The sequence below is a fragment of the Cherax quadricarinatus genome, chromosome 41 (assembly GCF_038502225.1).
Source record: "Cherax quadricarinatus isolate ZL_2023a chromosome 41, ASM3850222v1, whole genome shotgun sequence".
Lineage (NCBI taxonomy): Eukaryota > Metazoa > Arthropoda > Malacostraca > Decapoda > Parastacidae > Cherax > Cherax quadricarinatus.
Genome location: NC_091332.1, coordinates 9,347,367 through 9,373,636, shown reverse-complemented (window position 1 = coordinate 9,373,636; position 26,270 = coordinate 9,347,367). Strand labels below are relative to the sequence as shown.

General features: G+C 42.8%; 1 protein-coding gene across 7 annotated transcripts in view; it reads right to left on the bottom strand.

Moving 5' to 3' along the window:
- The window catches only part of LOC128695761 (SET and MYND domain-containing protein 4), a 100,318-nt gene that overhangs the window by 61,297 nt on the left and 12,751 nt on the right, over positions 1-26,270 (bottom strand). For 5 of the 7 annotated variants that reach the window (XM_070092976.1, XM_070092974.1, XM_070092977.1 and 2 more), the window contains 2 exons: positions 5,728-5,827; positions 3,252-3,389 (listed from right to left, as the gene is read on the bottom strand). In XM_070092976.1, coding sequence (XP_069949077.1) covers positions 3,252-3,389; positions 5,728-5,739 — 150 coding nt within the window. In that variant the 5' untranslated portion in view covers positions 5,740-5,827. Of the gene's footprint in view, positions 1-3,251; positions 3,390-5,727; positions 5,828-8,011; positions 8,213-11,879; positions 11,950-26,270 lie in introns of those variants that run through there. The other 2 variants (XM_070092972.1, XM_070092973.1) reach the window with 2 other exon arrangements.

Here is a 26,270-nt window from a genome sequence, read left to right as displayed (position 1 = left end):
AAGAAAGACATTCCTGGCACTAAAATAACAAGTTCTCTGTTCATTAGTCACATCCCCAGGTCCCTCTTATATTTCTTTGGCTTTCCACTTTGAATTTTTATTTTTACAAAAAATAGAAGATTTACTGTTATGCAGACTACTGCATTAGTGTAGAAATGGTATAAATAATATCAGCGCACTTGTGAAAGAATATTAGACTCACCAGTTGACGTGTATTGGACGCTTGGCATGATTTGTTTACTTTTGAACTTTGGTAAAAATCAAACATTTCTGCTACTTTGAGCTCAATTTCAAGGTACTTTTCATTGTAAAACCAGTCAAAATCATCTCAATTTCTGTAATATGTCTTCCATTCTATAAAATGAGACCAGGAAAATTAGAATACAATAAATACCATACGAAAATACAGTGCAAAGTCGCTGTTTTAATCCAAAAACATGGTCAAAGTTTTTTTTCTCATTACGCACTGTGTGCTGCAGGATTTTTTTTTATACTGCGCACACTGACCACAGACCCATTCTTTCATATGTAGGCCTACCAGCTTTCTCTTACTAGATTTGAGGCAGCTAGAATTTAGGTGTACTAGTACGTCAAAAACCCTGGTGCGTAAGCCGTACTAATACGTCCGAAACCCTGAAAGGGTTAATTATATCATAATTGTACAGTAGATTATTAATTATAAGTGAATCTAATTTATATAAGACGAGATATATTCATATATTCAAAAATGCTTTTTGTGAAAACAATGATTCAATTATATTCCTGTTGACAATGGATAAAAGGTTCAAAAGTAATTGTTGAAATTATGATATGGGAATACATATTGAGTATGTGAGTACTGAGTATTTAGCATTTAGTCTAGGGTGATTAAGTGGCTTTTGAGAAGAGTCTTAAATTGATTTTCAGACTGGGTTACTTTAGTATCTTCTGGTAATGAATTCCATATTTTGGGGCCCTTTATGTGTATAGAGTTTTTAGTGTGATATGGACACGGGGTACATCAGAGAGAGATCTGTGTCTTGTGTTATGGTCATGTGTCCTTAAACCAGTTCTATTTGCAGATGACAATACTTATGTCTAGTCCCACTCAAACCCAGCTATACTCAGAGACATTGTAAACAACGAGATGCTAAAAATATATACAGCCTCTCCTCACTTAGCGATGTACTCATTTACCGACGACTCTGACTCATGACGGGCTCTCTAACCAGTATGCATACCTAAATAATGTATATTAGAGTTGATTTCCTCTATTCTGTTTATAAGAATACACAGTACACTACTGTATAAACATTTAAAAACAAATCAGAACTGTTATAAATGGTGCAAAAGGTGACATTAAAACAATATCAAAGATGGTTGACACAAACCCACTACCATTATAGTATGCTCCCCACTTAGAGACGAATTCATTTACTGATGTGGCCTTAGGAACGGAACTCCATCATTAAGTGAGGAGAGGTTGTACTGGGATGACCAACAAACTCACTCTCAACATACACAAAACATACTTCATGCTGTTTGGAAACAGAACCTTAAATATCCAAGTTAATACAAAAGACACTGAGGGTAAATTTCTAGGCCTTCTTGACTGTAATCTTAAATTTCATTCCCACATCCAGCATATATCAAAGAAAATTTCCAAATCAGTAGGCATCCTTTCCAAGATACGATACTGCGTACCCCAAACGACACTCCTTACCCTATACCACTCCTTGATGTAGTACATCCCTACCTCACCTATGGTATTCGTGGCTGGGGATAAACCACAGCTAACCACCTTAAACCTTTAATTACTCAACAAATAGCTTATGTGCAGATGATTACCAGCTCCTGTGCCAGACAATACACCCCACCACTTTTCAATAGCCTGAACCTACTAAATATATGAAACATACACTCATTATTGTGCCTACTACATATACCAAACATTAAACTCCAATACAAACCCTCCATTTAAACTTCTTGATAGCTACAACAGAACACACAATCACAACACAAAGCACTCTTCAACATTCCTCGTGTTATTCTCACACCATGCAAAAATTCAATGTGCATAAAGGGCCCGAAGATCTGGAATTCACTACCTGAACCAGTAAAGGATTCCCTGACTACATATAAATTTAGAACTATGCTTAAAAACATCTCATCTCTCACTACTAACCAAACCAACCAAAACAACTTCTAATCAGTTTGAAGCAACTCTCCCAATTATTATAATATATGACCTTTAGTCTATTAAACATGTGCCAGTCCATGAAATATTATTGTTTGAATGATTAACTGTAATACTGTTCTTATTATGTGCAACTTCAAGATTATTATTCTTATAAACCTCCACCTTGTTTACCTTGCATTAGTATTAAGATTCAATAGAGATTTATTAAGAAGTTAACCACTCTTATCTTGTCTAGATTTATGTAGTTATTATGTACACGTACTAGGATTAGTCTGCCCGAAATGCCTCAGCTTGATAGCGGCTTTCTTTGTACTTAAACCCAAATTGTAATTACACATTATAACGTTTACAAAGAAATAAAATCAATATTCTTTATTTTTTATTCTTTTTAATACTGAAATTGATAAAACAAGGTGTATGTGATTCAGGAAATCTAGTGAGCACATTTTAAAAAAAATTGTACGGCAAGTTTTCTTTATTTAGAGCCATGAGAGCCACTTCTAATGTTAACTTGGCCCTATTTTGTTAAATGTTACTCAACTAACATTAACATGAAATTCTCTGTGAAATCATTATCATGACATTAATAAGGATTACAGTTATTATATTCAATGGAAAGCAGTAACCTGTAAGAAAGAATTATAGGAATGAAAAGACCACTACCTATTGCCTTAAAACATGCCAGCAGCCAACCATTACTGGGATCCTTCCTCTAATTAATATTCATCTTATTTCCACTATTTATTATACAATGTTGTTCTTTTGTACACATGCTGCTAATTCAAGACTGGTGCTGCTATTAACAATTTAACAATTTGGTGGTAGTTGGATAAATATATTGGTATATTCTTCAAAGTTTCTCTCGTACTATGCACAATTCACCTCACAACAATTTTGATGAAACCTCTCTCTCTCTATTAGAAAGAGCTACCTGTACTACAGCACTGATTTTTATTTTTCTATATTTAATATCAGAAGACAAGCAACAGTTTAAATCCTAATATCTGTACTATGAAAGAGTTAATTTAAACAACTTGGGGGTGCAGTTTTTTTTTGCTGCAGCATAACATACCTTATATCTCCCCATCTGGAAAAGTACAGCAGAGCGATTTGCATAAGCCAAAGGCAGAAGAGATGAATCTACCGGTGCCAGTCGAAGACATTCAGTAAAGTTGTTTAGTGCCTCTGTATCCCTCTTTTTAAGATATGCCTAAAAAGAAATACTTGTATCAAACAATATCAAAATGCTGATCCTAAGAATAGGACCTTTATAACACAGTACAGAACCCTATATAGTGCATTCTTCTTCCTTCTTTCAATAGATCAGCCATATCCCACCAAAGCAGGATTGCCAAAAAAGAAAAACAAAAGCTTCTCCTTTTAAATTTAGTAATGTATACAGGAGAAGTGGTTACTAGCCCCTTGCTCCTGGCATTTTAGTCGCCTCTTACAACATGCATGGCTTACGGAGGAAGAATTCTGTTCCACTTCCACATGGAGAATAGTACATTAATATATTAATTTTATGCACTAAACCTGTATGGGTGGGTAAGGATGTGCAAGGGTATACAGTGGACCCCGGTTAACGATATTTTTTCACTCCATAAGTATGTTCAGGTGCCAGTACTGACCGAATTTATTCCCATAAGGAATATTGTGAAGTAGATTAGTCCATTTCAGACCCCCAAACATACACGTACAAACGCACTTACATAAATACACTTACATAATTGGTCGCATTCGGAGGTAATTGTTATGCGGGGGTCCACTGTATTGCATAGTCTTTACCAGTTCGAGGTATGTCATAGGCATGCCCACTGGGAGAAGACTGTAGAACAAAAATTCTGTCTCCAGTTATGATTAACCCTTTGAGGGTTTTGGTCGTACTAGTACGTCTTACGCGTAGGGGTTTTTGACGTACTAGTACGCATAAATTCTAGCGCCGTCAAATCTCGCGGGAAGAGGCTGGTAGGCCTCCATATGAAAGAATGGGTCTATGTGGTCAGTGTGCACAGTATAAAAAAAATCCTGCAGCACACAGTGCATAATGAGAAAAAAAAAACTTTCACGTTTTTTTTGGCATAAAACAACGTCTTTGCACTGTATTTTCGTATGGTATTTATTGTTGTATTCTAGTTTTCTTGGTCTCATTTTATAGAATGGAATGCATATCACAGAAATTGAGATGATTTTTACTGGTTTTACAATGAAAAGTACCTTGAAATTGAGCTCAAAGTAGCAGAAATGTTCGATTTTTACCAAAGTTCAAAAGTAAACAAATCATGCCAAGCGTCCAATACACGTCAACTGGTGAGTCTAACATTCTTTTGCAATTGCGCCAATATGATTTATATCATTTTTTACACTAATGCAGTAGTCTGCATAACAGTAAATCTTCTATTTTTCGTGAGAATAAAAATTCAAAGTGGAAAGCAAAAGAATGTAAGAGGGGCCTTGAGACGTGACTAATGAGCAGAAGAAATGTCATTTTAGTGCCAGGAATGTATTTCTTGTTTGTTCTGGACACTATTCGGAAATTGGCATTTTTTGAAATTTGTGTGAAATTGGCAAAATTGCTAAATTCTGACCACTGTATTGGATAGTTGAAAATGGTAAATGGGTGGTTTCTTGCACTCATTCAATAGAAAAAATGTAGTTCTAGCGAAATATTAATGTTGTTTGTCGACTAGTACAGAGGAATTGGCAGAAAATGGGGCTCAAATTGGGCAAAATCGCCTATGCGTAAACATCGCCGAGACCGCTAACTTCGCAAGAGCATAATTCCGTAAGTTTTCCATCAAATCTCATAATTTTGGTGTCATTATGATCGGGAAAAGATTCTCTATCTTTTCATAAGAAAAAATAATTTTTTTTTTTTTAAATTTGGCCGACCCTGAGAACGAGTTTCTGAGAGGGCCTGTCGACCCTCAAAGGGGTTAAGGATGTGTCACCCTGCATTACCACATTAATTAGCCAAATAATCTGTATAATAGTTGCTTATTATGAGAGTCCATTTATGAACTCTGTAAATCAATGTAAGCTAACACAATGCAGATATATATTACAGAATACTCTGCTAATCTAAGACAACCATCAATTATTAATAGGTAAACAGAGGTAGCATGTTTTAAAGCAGCTTGCCTATAGAGTACTGTATAACTCCCCCTAACCAGTATTCAAAGCTGAGACCTTTTGGTCATGAACACACTGCAAAGACCACTAAATTTATCTAATTAACCTTTCCAAAAATGGTCATTTACCTCTAGCTATATACAGTGCTATTTTACAAATTTGTGAATTAATTTTATCTTCCTTTAAACATTTTTGAATTTAAGCCCTTTTATTATTATTATAATCAAAAAGAAGCGCTAAGCCACAAGGGCTATACAGCAATTTAAGCCCTTAATAACTAAAATTAGTCACAAAAATCAGTATACACTGCATACATAATACAGTATCTTATTAATTTACTTTCAGTATTTACAAAAATATAAATTAGCATAATGTGTGTTTCAAAAGTGAAACTGTAATTGAACTAGAAACCAAACCTTTGATCCCATTGTTTTTGCTTGCAGGGCTAATTTCTCTGATTTTCCATGGTCATCACACTTTTCATATAGGGCATTAAGAAGATCCTGAATTTCAGTCCTGAAAGTAACGAAAGTATGTATACGAGTTACAATCACAGCCAAACAATCTCTCCTCTATCTGCCCTATTAAGTAAATTCTCAAATATCAAGTGGACTGTACAATGGAGACAATTATATTATGTGCATACTGGGAAGACCCATCCATTGGTAAGCAAATAAAAATACAGTGGACCCCCGCATAACGATTACCTCCGAATGCGACCAATTATGTAAGTGTATTTATGTAAGTGCGTTTGTACGTGTATGTTTGGGGGTCTGAAATGGACTAATCTACTTCACAATATTTCTTATGGGAACAAATTCGGTCAGCACTGGCACCTGAACATACTTCTGGAGTGAAAAAATATCGTTAACCGGGGGTCCACTATAACTTACATTCAGATTTGATTAGTATAATAATGGTCTAGGTTTGATTAGAATATATTTATTTTTGGGTTACTGTACTAAGAAAAATGCTTTCTCCCCATAGGCACATTATTATTATAATCAAAAAGAAGCACTAATCCACAAGGGCTATACAGCCCCATAGGCACAAAGTATAATGATCTCTAATGCATAATCTATTTAATGCTGGACAATTTATATAATAAAAACTCTAGCCCCTAAAGTTAACATTAACTTAGCAAGGAAATAACATTACAATGAAGTACATATGTATACTGTATTGTTGGTTAAACAGGTTACAAAGGCAGAGTCATTCATAGTTGGCAAAATTGGATATTTGGCTAAAAAATTTTAGTGTACTGTACTGGTACATTATAATACATAAAATACTTAAGAGTTATCTTTAAATTCCTCGTTTCTTCACATTCAAGTAAATAATAAAACAGGGTTAAACTAGTTAAAGTGACAAAATTTACATTTAGTCAGATCAAAGCAGTAGTAACATGAAAGTCTGGGTGCTCACTGCTTGGTGGGCTCACACACCAAGGGTCCAGGATCAATCTACAGCATGGGTGAAATGTTGGGCATGTTTCCTTACACTTGCTGCCTCTGTTCACCCAACAGTAAATAGGTACCTAGATGTTAGTCAACTGTTGTGGGTCACATCCTAAGGGACACGATTAAAAAACTCAATGGAAATAAGAGTCCCTTATGATGCACTGAGTAAAAATCTGAACAAAGTTTTATCTTATCTTACCATTCAAGTTCCAATTATCATACATAGTAATACATGTAAATTACCTAGAATAACCCTCCCCCCCCAAAAAAAAGTGACTTATTTCCATTGGAGTCCTTGGGGTTGCATTCTAGGGGACAAGATTAACCCATTCCCTGAAATGCTCTACATAACTAGGGACTTTCTATATAGTATGTCAGTGATGTCAGCTTGGTCTGTATTAACTGTATACCTGGAGTGTGTTCCAGGGGTCAATGTCCCCATGGCCCTGTCTGCGACCAGGCCTCATGGTGGACCAGAGCCTGATCAACCAGGCTGTTACTGCTAGCCACACGCAGTCCAATGTACGAACCACAGCCCGGCTGGTCAAGTACTGACTTTAGGTGCCTGTCCAGTACCTGCTTGAAGACAGCCAGGGGTCTATTGGTAATCCCCCTTATGTATGCTGGGAGGCAGTTGAACAGTCTTGGGCCCCTGACACTTACTGTGTTGTCTCTTATTGTGCTAGTGGCACCCCTGCTTTTCATTGGGGGGATGTTGCATCGTCTGCCGAGTCTTTTGCTTTCATAGGGAGTGATTTTCGTGTGCAAGTTTGGTAATAATCCCTCCAGGATTTTCCAAGTGTATATAATCATGTCTCTCTCCCACCTTCATTCTAGGGTGTACAGGTTGAGGAAACTTCAAGTGTTCCCAGTAATTGAGGCATTTTATCGCAGTTATGCATGCCATGAAGGTTCTCTGTACATTTTCTAGGTTAGAAATTTCACCTGCCTTGAAAGGTGCTGTTAGTATGCAGCAATATTCCAGCCTAGACAGAACAAGTGACCTGAAGAGTGTCATGGGCTTGGCATCCCTGGTTTTTAAGGTTCTCATTATCCATCCTGTCATTTTTCTAGCAGATGTGATTGATATAATGTTATGGTCCTTGAAGGTGTACTCATAAAAATAAAGATTATTATTATACAAGTGATGACTAAGTTTATTTAGGTACATAGTGTAAATTACCTAGGATAACCCAAAAACAAAGTCAGTGATTTATTTCCAGAGGGATCCTTGACTTACCTTAAATTGATTTTAACATCTGAATCGTATAATACTTCAGCTTCCAAACAAAAGATTATTTTTTCCAATGGTGTTGTCTTCTTCGAAAATTCATTAATGGCACCAGTCTTAACGATCACGTGTGTCAAACGATCAAAAAGTGGCTGACAGTTATACATCATCTATTTGTTCTTGCTGGGGGGTTTTAACAGTGTACTGAGCCTTGTTTCCCAATGTACGAGGAAGAAGAAATGTTGTTCAAAGCTGGATGATGACAGGAAAGAGAACAGGAATTCCCTTTGCAAATATAAACAAAGAACAAAAATATTCCAATTAGGTCAGGTGGACCTCCTCTTGCCTAGGTTCCAGCAGGCCAGTATACCTACACACCTTCACCTGAGTTCAGTAACAAGCAGTATCCTACTCCTTCACCTGAGTTCAGTAATGAGCAGTATGTTGCTCCTTCACCTGAGTTCTGTAACAAGCAGTATCCTACTCCACCTAAGTTCAGTAACTAGCAGTATCCTACTCCACCTGAGTTCAGTAACTAGCAGTATCCTACACCTGAGTTCAGTAACTAGCAGTATCCTACTCCACCTGAGTTCAGTAACTAGCAGTATCCTACTCCACCTGAGTTCAGTAACTAGCAGTATCCTACTCCACCTGAGTTCAGTAACTAGCAGTATCCTACTCCACCTGAGTTCAGAAACTAGCAGTATCCTACTCCACCTGAGTTCAGTAACTAGCAGTATCCTACACCTTCACCTGAGTTCAGTAACTAGCAGTATCCTACTCCACCTGAGTTCAGTAACTAGCAGTATCCTACTCCACCTGAGTTCAGTAACTAGCAGTATCCTAAGAGATAAGATAAGATAAGATTTCGTTCGGATTTTTAACCCCGGAGGGTTAGCCACCCAGGATAACCCAAGAAAGTCAGTGCGTCATCGAGGACTGTCTAACTTATTTCCATTGGGGTCCTTAATCTTGTCCCCCAGGATGCGACCCACACCAGTCGACTAACACCCAGGTACCTATTTGCTGCTAGGTGAACAGGACAACAGGTGTAAGGAAACGTGTCGAAATGTTTCCACCCGCCGGGAATCGAACCAGGGCCCTCCGTGTGTGAAGCGGGAGCTTTAGCCACCAGGCCACCGGGCCACCAACCCACCTACTCCACCTGAGTTCAGTAACTAGCAGTATCCTACTCCACCTGAGTTCAGTAACTAGCAGTATTCTACTCCACCTGAGTTCAGTAACTAGCAGTATCCTACTCCACCTGAGTTCAGTAACTAGCAGTATCCTACTCCACTTGAGTTCAGTAACTAGCAGTATCCTACGCCTTCACCTGAGTTCAGTAACTAGCAGTATCCTACGCCTTCACCTGAGTTCAGTAACTAGCAGTATCCTACGCCTTCACCTGAGTTCAGTAACTAGCAGTATCCTACTCCACCTGAGTTCAGTAACTAGCAGTATCCTACTCCACCTGAGTTCAGTAACTAGCAGTATCCTACTCCACCTGAGTTCAGTAACTAGCAGTATCCTACTCCACCTGAGTTCAGTAACTAGCAGTATCCTACTCCACCTGAGTTCAGTAACTAGCAGTATCCTACTCCACCTGAGTTCAGTAACTAGCAGTATCCTACTCCACCTGAGTTCAGTAACTAGCAGTATCCTACGCCTTCACCTGAGTTCAGTAACTAGCAGTATCCTACGCCTTGACCTGAGTTCAGTAACTAGCAGTATCCTACTCCACCTGAGTTCAGTAACTAGCAGTATCCTACTCCACCTGAGTTCAGTAACTAGCAGTATCCTACTCCACCTGAGTTCAGTAACTAGCAGTATCCTACTCCACCTGAGTTCAGTAACTAGCAGTATCCTATGCTTTCACCCGAGTTCAGTAGCTAGCAGTATCCTATTCCACCTGAGTTCAGTAGCTAGCAGTATCCTATTCCACCTGAGTTCAGTAACTAGCAGTATCCTACTCCACCTGAGTTCAGTAACTAGCAGTATCCTACTCCACCCGAGTTCAGTAGCTAGCAGTATCCTACTCCACCTGAGTTCAGTAACTAGCAGTATCCTACTCCACCTGAGTTCAGTAACTAGCAGTATCCTACTCCACCTGAGTTCAGTAACTAGCAGTATCCTATGCTTTCACCCGAGTTCAGTAGCTAGCAGTATCCTATTCCACCTGAGTTCAGTAGCTAGCAGTATCCTATTCCACCTGAGTTCAGTAACTAGCAGTATCCTACTCCACCTGAGTTCAGTAACTAGCAGTATCCTACTCCACCCGAGTTCAGTAGCTAGCAGTATCCTACTCCACTTGAGTTCAGTAACTAGCAGTATCCTACTCCACCTGAGTTCAGTAACTAGCAGTATCCTACTCCACCTGAGTTCAGTAACTAGCAGTATCCTACTCCACCTGAGTTCAGTAACTAGCAGTATCCTACTCCACCTGAGTTCAGTAGCTAGCAGTATCCTACTCCACCTGAGTTCAGTAACTAGCAGTATCCTACTCCAGAGTTCAGTAACTAGCAGTATCCTACTCGAGTTCAGTAACTAGCAGTATCCTACTCCACCTGAGTTCAGTAACTAGCAGTATCCTACTCCACCTGAGTTCAGTAACTAGCAGTATCCTACTCCACCTGAGTTCAGTAACTAGCAGTATCCTACTCCACCTGAGTTCAGTAACTAGCAGTATCCTACTCCACCTGAGTTCAGTAACTAGCAGTATCCTACTCCACCTGAGTTCAGTAACTAGCAGTATCCTACTCCACCTGAGTTCAGTAACAAGCAGTATCCTACGCCTTCACCTGAGTTCAGTAACTAGCAGTATCCTACTCCACCTGAGTTCAGTAACTAGCAGTATCCTACTCCACCTGAGTTCAGTAACTAGCAGTATCCTACTCCACCTGAGTTCAGTAACTAGCAGTATCCTACTTCACCTGAGTTCAGTAACTAGCAGTATCCTATGCTTTCACCCGAGTTCAGTAGCTAGCAGTATCCTATTCCACCTGAGTTCAGTAGCTAGCAGTATCCTATTCCACCTGAGTTCAGTAACTAGCAGTATCCTACTCCACCTGAGTTCAGTAACTAGCAGTATCCTACTCCACCCGAGTTCAGTAGCTAGCAGTATCCTACTCCACTTGAGTTCAGTAACTAGCAGTATCCTACTCCACCTGAGTTCAGTAACTAGCAGTATCCTACTCCACCTGAGTTCAGTAACTAGCAGTATCCTACTCCACCTGAGTTCAGTAACTAGCAGTATCCTACTCCACCTGAGTTCAGTAGCTAGCAGTATCCTACTCCACCTGAGTTCAGTAACTAGCAGTATCCTACTCCAGAGTTCAGTAACTAGCAGTATCCTACTCGAGTTCAGTAACTAGCAGTATCCTACTCCACCTGAGTTCAGTAACTAGCAGTATCCTACTCCACCTGAGTTCAGTAACTAGCAGTATCCTACTCCACCTGAGTTCAGTAACAAGCAGTATCCTACGCCTTCACCTGAGTTCAGTAACTAGCAGTATCCTACTCCACCTGAGTTCAGTAACTAGCAGTATCCTACTCCACCCGAGTTCAGTAACTAGCAGTATCCTACTCCACCTGAGTTCAGTAACAAGCAGTATCCTACGCCTTCACCTGAGTTCAGTAACTAGCAGTATCCTACTCCACCTGAGTTCAGTAACAAGCAGTATCCTACTCCACCTGAGTTCAGTAACAAGCAGTATCCTAAGCCTTCACCTGAGTTCTGTAACCTGTTTCCCACGAAAACCATTAAATATCCACTGAACGGAAAAATGGAACTGATAAATGCATTCCCTGTTGTAATGTGCCCGGCGGACAGAATAAGACGAGGACAAGCATCCCAGAGAGAACGGGAGAAATGTGTCACCAATGTCCAGGCGAGTGAGTCGTCCGCACACCACTAACACTGGAACAGTTCACACATTTTCTTGTTAAGGGTTTATAGGGTCACTGACAGCTGACGCCGTATCAAGCCATCCCGTGTCCGGGGTAGAAACCTTAAGTTTATTCAGATATAGGTACACAAATAGTTACATAAATTATCATACATAGCAGCATGTATGTAAATTACCTAGGATAACCCAAGAAAGTCAAAGTGACTTTGCAGTAGACTGCAAGACCTTGTTATTTTCTCTATAGATATATTTAACTTGGCATATTTCATTATGATGGATAATTGATCTGCTAGTTCCTATCTGTACTGTTCTACTTCATGCTCGTTTGCTAGTTTTTTTTTGACAATGTTTCGTAAGCTACTTTCGGAAAAAATAAAAACTGTACTCAATATTCTCTTTGTTTAATGCTTGTCATGCTCCTGGAGACCTACGCTTTTCCACTGGCTTACCCGAAATACTCAAGCATACTAGTGGTTTTCTTTGCGCTTAACAACACTTCGATACATGTAAACTACATTTTGTATACTACACAAAGAAAAAAATTATTTTGATTTTATGTCAAACAGCTCAGTTTATAAGGTGGAATCCCAGTTATTTATTATTATTATAATCAAAAAGAAGCGCTAAGCCACAAGGACTATACAGCGCTGCAGGGCAGGAAGGAAGCGAGGGCATCAGGTGGCAAAATGGAGATGGATGAGTAATAGGTTACGGATAACAGCGGGGCAGTGGATGGTGAAAGGGTAAAGGGCAGCAAGAGACTAAACTAGAAAGGGCTGAGGGGAGTGCGAAAAGTATCAGAGTTTGTGGAGTAAATCAGTCGTTGTCAAGAAGTCAATGAGAGAGTCAGGATTAAAGGAGGGTCCATCAGCAAGAAGGGAAGGTAAAGAGAGAGTAGTAGAACGAAGACGACGTTGGAGGTAAATTCTGCGTGCTCGTTGATAGAGATGGCAGTCTAACAGAATGTGGCTAATCGATACTGGAACTTGACACTGCTCACAGAGAGGAACAGGGTGCCTCTCCATGAGATACCCATGAGTAAGACGAGTGTGACCAATGCGAAGGCGGGAGAGAGTGGTCTCCCAACCTCGGCACTGATGACAAGAAGACGGCCAGTAACCTATGCTCGGTTTAATAGAATGAAGTTTGTTACCGAGCAGAGTTGACCAGCGTTGTTGCCAACGGGTGCGAAGGTGGGTAGCTATTGCAGCAAAATAGTCCAGAAATGGAACACCTCGATAGGAAATTGGTAGGTCATGTACTGCTGACCGCGCAGCAGTGTCTGCCTGTTCATTGCCCTGTACGTCGACATGACCAGGGACCCAACAAAAAAAATATCTTTATGTTTGGTAGAGATACGGCGTAGCCAAAGTTGGATACGGAGAACTAGGGGATGAGATGTATCAAATTTTCGTATAGCCTGTAGAGCACTAAGGGAGTCTGAGACTACTACAAATGATGACACAGGCATAGATGCGATACGAATAAGTGCTGCAAGAATGGCATACAGTTCAGCAGTAAAAATGCTAGCTGAAGATAGTAAATGTCCCCGCACGACGCTGTCTGGAAACACTGCTGCGAATCCGACGCCATCTGAAGACTTAGAGCCATCTGTGTACACAGCGGTGGCATGAGAATGGGAGTGGAAGTGATCAAGAAAAAGAGAGCGGGAAGCCACCGTAGGCAGTTGAGCTTTCGAGCAAGGGAGTGAGAAAGAACAGACCCGAACAGCTGGAACTTCCCAGGGGGGTAGGGAAAAGTGAGATGCTACATGAACATATAAAGGTGGTAACTGAAGGAAAGACAAGAGTGAATGTAGGCGAAGAGAAAAGGGACGGAGCAAACAGGGGTGGCGAACGAATAAAGAATGTCTACTAATATCGGTGACCATTCTATAAATGGAAGGATTGTGTAGATCGTGAGAGCATACATAGTAGCGAAGGCAATGGGCATCACGGCGATCAGACAAGGATGGAACATTCGCTTCTGTATAGAGGCTCTCAACAGGGGAAGAGCGAAAAGCACCAAGGCACAAACGTAATCCTTGGTGATGGATAGAGTTAAGGCTAGAGAGAGTAGCAGGAGAGGCCGCGGAATAAATCTGGTCACCATAATCGAGTTTCGATAAAACGAGGGCTGAATGTAGGCGAAGCAGAGTTCGACGATCAGCTCCCCAGGAAAGATGAGCAAGGGTTTTAAGAAGGTTTAGCCGGCTGTGACAAGTTGCCTTCAGAGAGGTTATGTGAGGTTTCCAGGATAACCGACGGTCAAAGAGAAGGCCTAGAAACCTGACTGTATCACGTTCGGGGATACGGGAGCCATAGAGATACAAAGGATGATCGGAGATAACAGAGCGTCTAGTGAAAGTAATTTGGCGAGTTTTGGTACTTGAAAATTTAAACCCATGTGTGGTGGCCCAAGTGGAAACACGGTCGACCGCATGCTGGAGAGAAACTGCAATAAGATGACAGTCAGCGCCTGCACAAGCAATAGCGAAGTCATCAACATAGAGTGATGACCAAATATTGGGTGGAAGAACAGAGGCCAAATCATTTATAGCAAGGAGAAAATGTGTTGTGCTTAGAACACATCCCTGAGGGACACCTTCAGCTTGGACGAAGTCCGCAGAAAGAACATTATTGACTCGAACACGGAAATGTCTGTCAGTTAAAAAGTTCTTAAGGAAGGATGGTAGATTGCCTCGGAGGCCTAAGGAATGGGCCTGGGCCAAAATATTATACCTCCAAGTTGTGTCATATGCCTTCTCAAGGTCAAAAAATATGGCAATAACCGAGTGATTATTCGCAAAGGCATTACGAACATACGTATCCAAGCGTAGTAAGGGGTCTATGGTAGAACGACCCTTACGAAAGCCATATTGACTAGCGGAGAGACTGTTGTGTGTCTCTAAATACCACATTAAACGTCGATTTACGAGACGTTCCATCACTTTGCAAACTGCACTAGTGAGAGCGATGGGGCGATAGTGGGAGGCATCATGTCCTGTAGTACCCGGTTTGCGGAAAAGGAGAACAATGGCAGATTTCCACAGCTGGGGAAGAACTTGTGCCCAAGTAAGATTGAAGAGGTGTAAGAGGACTACAAGGGCTGACCGATGTAAATGTTGTAACATACGAATATGAATGTCGTCAGGCCCAGCTGCCGATGATCGGCAAGCTGAGAGCGTTGCCTCCAGTTCTTGAAGTGTAAAAGGCACATTATAGTGTTCTTCTCTGAAAGAAGAAAAGTCAAAGGGTACTAACTCTCTGGCAGACTTTGAGGAAAGAAACGAGGGGCATAGATGGAGCCCTCAGGAAGTATGGACCAGATGTGTGCCAAGTTCAATGGCAACGTCGAGAGGGTTTGCTACATCAACACCAGCAACCCGTAGAACAGGAGCCGGGTCAGGAGAGTATTTACCACTCAATTTCCTCACTTTTTTCCAGACTGCACTCATAGAAGAAGCAGAGGTGATGGTGGAAACAGTCTCACCAACAAGTGTGTTTAGCTTCACGGATGACACGGCGAGCGATCGCACGCTTCTGCTTAAAATCAAGAAGTCTCTCAGCGGTTCTATTGTACCGGTACCTGCCCCATGCAGCACGTTTCAAACGTACTGCACGAGCACAAGCAGGAGACCACCAAGGCACGCACTTCTGAGAATGCCTGCCTGAGGTTTGGGGTATAGAATGAGAAGCTGCGGTATAAACTGACGTCGAGAAGATGTGTAGGAGCTCATCAATGGAGGATGAAAAAGGAACCTCACTAAAAGCAGTGAGGTGTGAGTAAAGATCCCAATTTGCCTGATCAAATTGCCAGCGAGGGCTACGGAAAGGTGGTGAATAGGAAGGAGAAGTAAGAATGATCGGAAAATGATCACTGTCATGTAAGTCTGGTAGAACAGACCAGGTGAAGTCTTGTGCAGTGGAGGAAGAGCAGACTGATAGATCGATGCAAGAGAGAGTATGAGTACGAGGATCAAAATGGGTGGGAGTACCCGTATTTAAAACATGGAGGGGGTGAGAGGCGAGAAAAACCTCCAACTGGATGCCACGTGAGTCACAATGAGACCCCCCCAGAGGAAATGGTGGGCATTAAAATCACCAAGTAACAGAAGTGGTGGTGGTAAGGATGAAACAAGAAAGGCAAAGTCTGGGATAGAAAATGCTCGAGAAGGAGAGAGATATAAAGAACATATTGTAAACCACTTATTCAAGTGGATACGGGCTGCAGTGTAATGCAGCGAGGTATGGACAAATAGTTGACAGTACAGAATATCATTGCGTAGAAGAAGGGCACTTTCATTAAAGGTCCCATCTGAGAAAGGATCCGAAGAATACAATAAATTATAGCCTGAGATAGGTTGGAAAACATCTGAAGCTCACCCCGATTACCCCTGAGGCTGCGGATATTCCACTGTAAATAGGCCATGATTGGCGATGAAGAAAATATCAGGAATCTGTAGGAAAAGGCACCTACGGACTAGAGGGGTTAGAAAAGTCAACGTGTGGTGGCATTGGAAGACGTTCAAGTAGCAAAGGAACGGAGCGTTGCGAAGAATGAGGTTGTGAAGATGGAGGAGAGGGAAGAGAAGGAACAGGAAGTGAATCAGTGTCCATTGAAGGTTTAGTCTCTGCAATATATTCTGAAATGGCTTCAAGTGTTTCTGAATTCAAAGATGTATGGGAGACCATATTGGAGATAGAAGGAGGAGGGTGAGTAAAGATTGGGACAGTAATGGACTGTACCAAAGTAGAGGGGGAGGGAAGAGTGTAAGGGACTGGAGATGAAGTGTGGGGGGGGACAGAAGAGGCAGAAACCTGGGAGGTGGCAGAGGGAGAAACTTGGGAGGGGACGGGGGTGGAAGGCATAGTACGAGGAGGAGGGTGAATCTCCACACTTGTAATAGAGCCAGAGAGAGGGGAAGAACTAAGTACAGAGACTGGAAAGGTAAAATGTGGAGGTGGAAGAAGGGAAGGAAGGGGCAAAGAAGATTTCAGCAATGTGGATTTTTTGGACTTCTGAGTAGTGGGGCGATTGGTATTAGGTGTCGTACGAGGTCTTGTCGATACTGGGGCTTGTGAGGAAGGACGCGAAGATGTGAGAACAGACTGAGTTGTAGTCGGGACGTCAGAGCCAAGGACAGCAAAAGGATTAGATGCCGTAGTGGCTATGGGAGGGGTAACAACAGAGGAGGCTGCAGAAGATGGGACCCCAGAAGTGGGGGGATGTTTGGAAACACGAGAATAAGAAACACTGGGTAGTCTCCCTTGGAGGCGGAGATGAGTAACTGCCATAGCATAAGGGAGACCTTCTGCCTCTTTGAGGCAACGGATTTCACGTTCATTTAAGTAGACCTGGCAACGGCGGGAGTACGAAGGGTGAGCTTCATTACAATTAAGGCAAGATGGAGGTTGACTGCAAGATGTATTAGAATGGTCATCGGCACCACAGACTGGGCATTCGGCCATAGATCTGCAATATTTTGCTGGGTGACCAAAACGCCAGCAATTTCTACAGTGTTGCGGTGTAGGTATCACCTTTCGAACTTGTAACCGATGTCCCACGACATATACAGAGGACGGGAGGGAGTTCTCGGCTGTCAAAAGTTAAACGAGCCACATTGCAAGGGTAACGTCTCCGCCCCCGGGCAGGAAGGACATAAGTGTCTACTTTGAGGATTGGGAGATCCTGGAGTTCCAGCTGTTCAAAAATGTCATTGCCACATGACTGGAAATTCTGTTGGACTATGGTATGGGGCAGAATGACCGTACCACTACAAGAATTGAGAGAAAGATGTTTTTCAATAGTGATAGGAGTAGTATCGATATTCGAAAGGAGAGAAAGATCATGAGCTTGGGTAGCATTCTGGACAGTGACGATGCGCATACCGCTCTTGAGAGCATGAAATGAAATATCTCTACCAACATGACGCAGGAGCGCTTTGCCAATACTATGGTCAGAAAGGTAGGCAGAAGAAGAAGTCGGTCTTACCTGGAGTTTACCTGGAGAGAGAATTTAGTCCATTGTGTGGTCCGAAACTGAGCGTGGAGAGGGAGTGCTTGACGTGTCGGTCTTTTCCGAGTAGAATGGGAAGGTAATGAAGGAGCATCATCAGGAGATTGACGTTGGCATTTAGGAGTAGGACCGGAGTTGGTCCGGCGTGAAATGAGCGGGCGATTCGAAAATTGCCGTACCATAGAGGGAGAAGCCGGAAGCATAGTCAAAAGAGAGCGGAGTTCAGACAAATCGAAGGAGTCAGTCGAAGCCCCGGTACCTGAAGCGGGTGAGGAAACAGCACCAGCAAGAGGTACAGGGGCATCAAGAGTGTCCGAAGAGTGGTCTAAACACAAGGCAGGGTCAGAATGGGGTGCGGTATCAAGAAGGGGCCCGGGGGTAGTGGGTTCATGGACTAGGGCTGCCATGGTTAGGTTACTCCTTTGCTTTTTGTTTTTAAGAAAAAAAAAGATAAGAAAATAAAAATAAAAAAAAGAATAAAAAAAGGGGGGAGCGGGGAGGAATAGTTCCCAGGAGGAATGAAAGGGCCGGAAATCTCCCTCCACGCCCAAGAGGACCTCAACATCGCTAGTAGCGCAGATGCAGCATGGAACCCGTGCCATACCCTACCCTTCATGCCAGTAAACCAGCAATCCGGGATAGCAACCTCACATCTGCTGAGCTACCTCGGTGGACAAAAGAGAGGGCGGCCAGATATCCACCACAAAGCATACCTCCTTCGGCCACCACCCCCGGAATCCGAAAGGTGGCTTCCAGAGATACACCCGTCGCCCGAAAGATACCCAAAGCTACTCTGGGATACCGGAGAGGGATCAGGACATCCCCAGGCAATCCAGATTCCACGGCAAACTACGCCACCGCCAAGAACCTCAACGGAATGGGATGGACCCTGGTGTTCTTTCCCCTACCTAGGAACTAGCGCGCCTGTGGGAGAAATCCCAAAGGCCAAAAAGAGGAAGGGCAAAAGGGAGGGGTGGGGAGGAGGAGGAGGAATGGAAAAAGGGGAGGATGGGGAGGATGGGATAGGGGAGGGGAGAATGGGGGGTAATTAGGTTCAGTCTGAGGAAGACCGACAGGGCTAATTCCTCAGACCATGAGCCTCTTCACCACGCCAAGGAGCCCCCCTTGAAGAGGGAATCCCAGTTATTAATTCTAATACACCTCTGTATTAGATAAGTTTAGATTTAGAAAGGATATAGGAAAGTATTGGTTTGGAAATAGGGCAGTTGATGAGTGGAAGTCTGCCTAGTGCCTAGTAGGGTTACCTGGAGTTTACCTGGAGAGAGTTTCGGGGGTCAACGCCCCCGCGGCCCGGTCTGTGACCAGGCCTCCTGGTGGATCAGCGCCTGATCAACCAGGCTGTTGCTGCTGGCTGCACGCAAACCAACGTACGAGCCACAGCCCGGCTGATCAGGAACTGACTTTAGGTGCTTGTCCAGTGCCAGCTTGAAGACTGCCAGGGGTCTGTTGGTAATCCCCCTTATGTGTGCTGGGAGGCAGTTGAACAGTCTCGGGCCCCTGACACTTATTGTATGGTCTCTTAACGTGCTAGTGACACCCCTGCTTTTCATTGGGGGGATGGTGCATCGTCTGCCAAGTCTTTTGCTTTCGTAGTGAGTGATTTTCGTGTGCAAGTTCGGTACTAGTCCCTCTAGGATTTTCCAGGTGTATATAATCATGTATCTCTCCCTCCTGCGTTCCAGGGAATACAGGTTTAGAAACCTCAAGCGCTCCCAGTAATTGAGGTGTTTTATCTCCGTTATGCGCGCCGTGAAAGTTCTCTGTACATTTTCTAGGTCGGCAATTTCACCTGCCTTGAAAGGTGCTGTTAGAGTGCAGCAATATTCCAGCCTAGATAGAACAAGTGACCTGAAGAGTGTCATCATGGGCTTGGCCTCCCTAGTTTTGAAGGTTCTCATTATCCATCCTGTCATTTTTCTAGCAGATGCGATTGATACAATGTTATGGTCCTTGAAGGTGAGATCCTCCGACATAATCACTCCCAGGTCTTTGACGTTGGTGTTTCGCTCTATTTCTGTTGTGATAGAAACACAGGCCTTATCTCTAGGCTTTATTGAACATAGAATCTTCATAGTACTTCTGCAACAACAAAATATAATGACTAGTACATCTAATAATGGCTTCTACAGGGATGGTGATGTCTTGCATATGTCAAGAGAAAAGTTATAACTACAGGCCACATATTTAAGCTCACCATGTAATCTGCATCGCTGATAAATGGATAAAGTAGGAGAGAATCACACACCATGTGTTGGTGCCCATGACACACACCAAACTGTTGTTGTTGTTAAGGGCCCCTAGAGGTGGTGCAGTATTATCCTGCTGCTGCTCCCCACAGGACCAGTATCACTACAATCTCCCCCTTCTAAAATATCAGAGACAGTAATCTCCCAAACTGTTAGGTGGGCGACGTACACGTCCCGACCTTCGTAGCCCTTGAGCCTCTTCACCAGGTTCGATATTTTCCAGCGGGGTTTGATTAACTGCTGGAGCAGAATCCTCTATTTCCATAGGGGTAGTCTCAAGGGGCTTTCCAGGAGAAAACGAAGCATCTTTCACATCTATTGGTGTATCTTGAGATTCCACACTAATAGGGATTTCAACTGGGGCTAAATGTCTTGTAGATACTGTAGTCTCTTCACCATTTTGGTAGCGAATGTGGGCGTAATGTGGATTAGCTTGCAGGAGCTCTACCTCTTCCACTAAAGGATCCGTCTTGTTCATCCTACGGTGACTCTTCAGGAGAACGGGTCCAGGATGACATAACCAAGTGGGCACGGAGGCTCCCGTAGAGGAACGACGTGAATAGTTGAGGAGTCTTTCATGAGGGGTTGCATTAGTAGCTGTGCACAGCAGTGATCTAATAGAGTGAAGAACATCAGGTAGGACAGTTTGCCAGTGTTGAACAGGTAGATTGCGCGACTTTAATGTCATTGTAACTGCCTTCCATATAGTACCATTGAACCGCTCCACTTGACCATTGCCTTGAGGGTTGTAGCTTGTTGTTCTGCTGCAGGCAATACCTTTGCTAGCCAAAAACTCCTGAAGTTCGTTACTCATGAACGAGGATCCCCTGTCTGAATGGATATAAGCTGGCATACCAAAAATAGAGAACAACTGTGAAAGACAACTAATAACAGTTGAAGCAGCCATATTTGCACAGGGGAATACAAAGGGAAACCTTGAATATTCATCTACTATGTTAAGGAAATACCTATTCTGATTTGTGCTTGGTAGAGGTCCTTTGAAATCTATATTCAATCTTTCGAAAGGCTGGGTGGATTTTATGAGATGAGTCTTCTCTGGCTGATGAAAGTTTGGCTTGCACTCTGCACATACTCTGCATGCTCTGATCACTTGTCGCACATCTTCCACTGAGTAGGGCATGTTCTTTGATTTGACAAAATGGTACAGGCGTGTAACTCCTGGGTGACACAAAGCCTTGTGGAGAGCTGAGAGTGATTGCAAATCATGACATGCTGCTCCACAGTGGGACCTAGAGAATGCATCAGGTGAGATGTTCTCTTGACCCGGTCGGTACAGAATATCAAAGTCATAACACGATAGTTCCATCCTCCAGCGTAATATCTTGTCATTCTTTATCCTACTTTTGTGCCTCTTGTCGAACATATACATCACGGACCGTTGGTCAGTCCTTATGGTGAAATGTCTACCAGTTAAATAATGCCTCCAGTGGCGAACTGCTTCTATGATGGCCTGGGCTTCCTTTTCTACAGCAGCATAACATTTCTCTGATCCTTGAAAAGTTCTCGAAAAGAAGGCTACTGGTCGTCCTGCCTGAGATAAGACTGCAGCAATGGCAATGTCAGATGCATCCGTTTCCACTTCGAATGGTAGGGACTCATCAATGGCTTGAACTACTGAGTTTTCAATGTCCTGTTTGAGAGTATGGAAAGCGGCTTCTGCTTCCTTTGTCACAGGAAATGTGGTAGCACTCAATGGGCGGACTTTACTTGAATAGTTGTAGATCCATTGTGAGTAATAAGCAAAGAGACCAAGAGTTCTTCGGAGTGACTTTTTGTCTTGAGGCATTGGAAGTTCCCGTAGAGGTCGTAGTCGTTCAGGGTCTGGGAATATTGAACCTCCTTCCACTACATAACCAAGGATGCTAAGCCTTTTAGTTGAAAAAGTGCACTTTTCCTCATTGTAACTGATATTTTTCTTCTTGGCGGCTTCCAAAAACTTATCAAGGTTTGCATCATGTTCCTCCTGGGTCTTGCCACAAATGGTAACATTATCTAAATACGCGTAGGTTCCCATGAGTTGCTCTTCCTGAATGAGTGAATCCATAATTCGTTGGAAGCAGGCTACCCCATTGGTGACTCCAAAAGGGACTCTGGTAAACTGATACAGGCCATCACTAGCCTGAAACGCTGTGTATGGTTTATCTTCATTCCTTATAGGGACTTGATGATAGGCACTCTGCAGATCAATTGTGCTAAACACGTAGTACTGAGCAATTTTGTTCACTGTATCGTCAATTCGAGGTAGAGGGTACCCATCAAGAAGTGTAAATTTGTTGATTGTCTCAGAGTAATCGATAGCCAGTCTCCGTTTCCTATAACCATCTTTAACAACAACAACCTGTGCACGCCAAGGGGAATCACTCGGTTCTATAATACCCTCCTTCAGCAGCCTCTGAGTTTCTTTCTCAATGAACATCCGATCCTCATAAGAATAGCGGCGTGACTTAGCTGATATAGGATGGCAATCCGCGGTAAGATTTGCAAACAGCTTTGGTGGGTCTACCCTTAAAGTGCTAAGTCCACAGACAACAAGAGGAGGCAGTTCACCTCCATATGTTAAGGTGACACTACCATGCAGCTTCTGAAAGTCCTGACCAAGGATAACATCAGAGCACAGTTGTGGCAGAATAGCTAAATGTACATCTTGATAATCCTTTCCATTAACTCTGAGATTTACCTTACAAAACCCTAAGGTCTGAATAGAGAGAGATGTTGATGCCATGGAAACGGTACCTGATGAGTGATGTAGAGTCAAGGAGAGCCGTTTAACTAAGTCAAGGTTGATGAAACTCTCTGAGCTGCCACTATCAATAAGACCATCTACTTCTGTTCCTTTGATGAATACTTTCACAACTGCCTTTGACAGTGAATTTGGAGTAGCCGCAGAAGTCACTGTTGCTAGAGTCGCATGATCACTGGAATGTGTGGAGGCACTAGCTCTTGTTGATGCATTAGCACGACATACTTTAGAAAAGTGACCTTTCTTGTGGCATTTATGGCACATTGCTTCACGAGCAGGACACCTTGGACGTGGATGTCTTGAAAAACCACAAAAGAAACACACCGTACCTGCTGCTGCTGTCACTGAGGCAGATTCCCCAGTAACTTCATTGCAAGAGTCTTGGTCAGGAATTGCAGCACTTACCACTCGAGAAGGCTGAGTGGTACTGTATACTTCAGAATTCTTCTGGGCTGAATCTAGAGCTCTTGCCTGGTCAAAGGCAGCGGCTAAGTCGAGAGTTTTATTCTCCAATAAACGCTGCCTTATTATTGGTGATTGCAGGCCACTGATAAAAGCATCCCTGATGGACTCTTCACAATACTGAGCAGCTGTCACTGCTTGGAAGTGACAGTCCTTACCTAAAATTTTCAGTGCTTGAAAGTATTCCTCTAAGGACTCATCAATCTGCTGGCGGCGAGTTGCAAGGCGATAGCGTGCAAAGATTTCATTTGTAGGTTTAATATACTGAGACTTGAGGGTTTTGATAGCATCTTCGTAGGTATTACACTCAGAAATAGCCTCATATATCTTAGGTGACACAAAATTGATGAGCAGACTTAGTTTATCTAGATCTTCTTTAGGAAGGGCTCCCAAGAAGTTTTCGAAAGTCTTAAACCAGTGCTTCCATTCCTGAGCAGCCGTTGATAAGCTGGGGTCACAGTCTAGCCTCTCAGGTTTCAGTAAACGCTCCATGTTGTGATGTAGTCTAGCGCAGGATCACCACCAGGTAGCCCAGGATTCTATGTTCAATAAATTGTTGTGATAGAAACACAGGCCTTATCTCTAGGCTTTATTGAACATAGAATCTTCATAGTACTTCTGCAACAACAAAATATAATGACTAGTACATCTAATAATGGCTTCTACAGGGATGGTGATGTCTTGCATATGTCAAGAGAAAAGTTATAACTACAGGCCACATATTTAAGCTCACCATGTAATCTGCATCGCTGATAAATGGATAAAGTAGGAGAGAATCACACACCATGTGTTGGTGCCCATGACACACACCAAACTGTTGTTGTTGTTAAGGGCCCCTAGAGGTGGTGCAGTATTATCCTGCTGCTGCTCCCCACAGGACCAGTATCACTACAATTTCGTGGCCAGAATTTGTTTTGTACTCTGATGAAAATTTAATTTCCTCATGTTTACCATATCTGAGTAATTGAAATTTCTCATCGTTGAACTTCATATTGTTTTCTGCAGCCCACTGAAAGATTTGGTTGATGTCCGCCTGGAGCCTTGCAGTGTCTGCAATGGAAGACACTGTCATGCAGATTCGGGTGTCATCTGCAAAGGAAGACACGGTGCTGTGGCTGACATCCTTGTCTATGTCGGATATGAGGATGAGGAACAAGGTGGGAGCTAGTACTGTGCCTTGTGGAACAGAGCTTTTCACCGTAGCTGCCTCGGACTTTACTCTGTTGACGACTACTCTCTGTGTTCTGTTAGTGAGGAAATTATAGATCCATCGACCGACTTTTCCTGTTATTCCTTTAGCGCGCATTTTGTGCGCTATTACGCCATGGTCACACTTGTCGAAGGCTTTTGCAAAGTCTGTATATATTACATCTGCATTCTTTTTGTCTTCTAGTGCATTTAGGACCTTGTCGTAGTGATCCAGTAGCTGAGACAGACAGGAGCGACCTGTTCTAAACCCATGTTGCCCTGGGTTGTGTAACTGATGGGTTTCTAGATGGGTGGTGATCTTGCTTCTTAGGACCCTTAGGACCCTGATGCCAAATGACTTCGAACAGGCGATAAATGACATGCCCATGCACTGCCCCAGGGCCAGACTCATGGAACTCTGTGTTCATCAAGAACTGCAAGAAGCCCCTATCACGAGCCTTTTCCATCCTATGGAGAGGGAGCATGGACACGGGGGTCGTCCCACAGTTACTAAAAACAACAGACATAGCCCCACTCCACAAAGGGGGCAGTAAAGCAACAACAAAGAACTACAGACCAATAGCACTAACATCCCATATCATAAAAATCTTTGAAAGGGTCCTAAGAAGCAAGATCACCACCCATCTAGAAACCCATCAGTTACACAACCCAGGGCAACATGGGTTTAGAACAGGTCGCTCCTGTCTGTCTCAACTATTGGATCACTACAAGGTCCTAAATGCACTAGAAGACAAAAAGAATGCAGATGTAATATATACAGACTTTGCAAAAGCCTTCGACAAGTGTGACCATGGCGTAATAGCGCACAAAATGCATGCTAAAGGAATAACAGGAAAAGTCGGTCAATGGATCTATAATTTCCTCACTAACAGAACACAGAGAGTAGTCGTCAACAGAGTAAAGTCCGAGGCAGCTACGGTGAAAAGCTCTGTTCCACAAGGCACAGTACTCGCTCCCATCTTGTTCCTCATCCTCATATCCGACATAGACAAGGATGTCAGCCACAGCACCTTGTCTTCCTTTGCAGATGACACCCGAATCTGCATGACAGTGTCTTCCATTGCAGACACTGCAAGGCTCCAGGCGGACATCAACCAAATCTTTCAGTGGGCTGCAGAAAACAATATGAAGTTCAACGATGAGAAATTTCAATTACTCAGATATGGTAAACATGAGGAAATTAAATCTTCATCAGAGTACAAAACAAATTCTGGCCACAAAATAGAGCGAAACACGAACGTCAAAGACCTGGGAGTGATCATGTCGGAGGATCTCACCTTCAAGGACCATAACATTGTATCAATCGCATCTGCTAGAAAAATGACAGGATGGATAATGAGAACCTTCAAAACTAGGGAGGCCAAGCCCATGATGACACTCTTCAGGTCACTTGTTCTATCTAGGCTGGAATATTGCTGCACACTAACAGCACCTTTCAAGGCAGGTGAAATTGCCGACCTAGAAAATGTACCGAGAACCTTCACGGCACGCATAATGGAGATAAAACACCTCAATTACTGGGAGCGCTTGAGGTTCCTAAACCTGTATTCCCTGGAACGCAGGAGGGAGAGATACATGATTATATACACCTGGAAAATCCTAGAGGGACTAGTACCGAACTTGCACACGAAAATCACTCACTACGA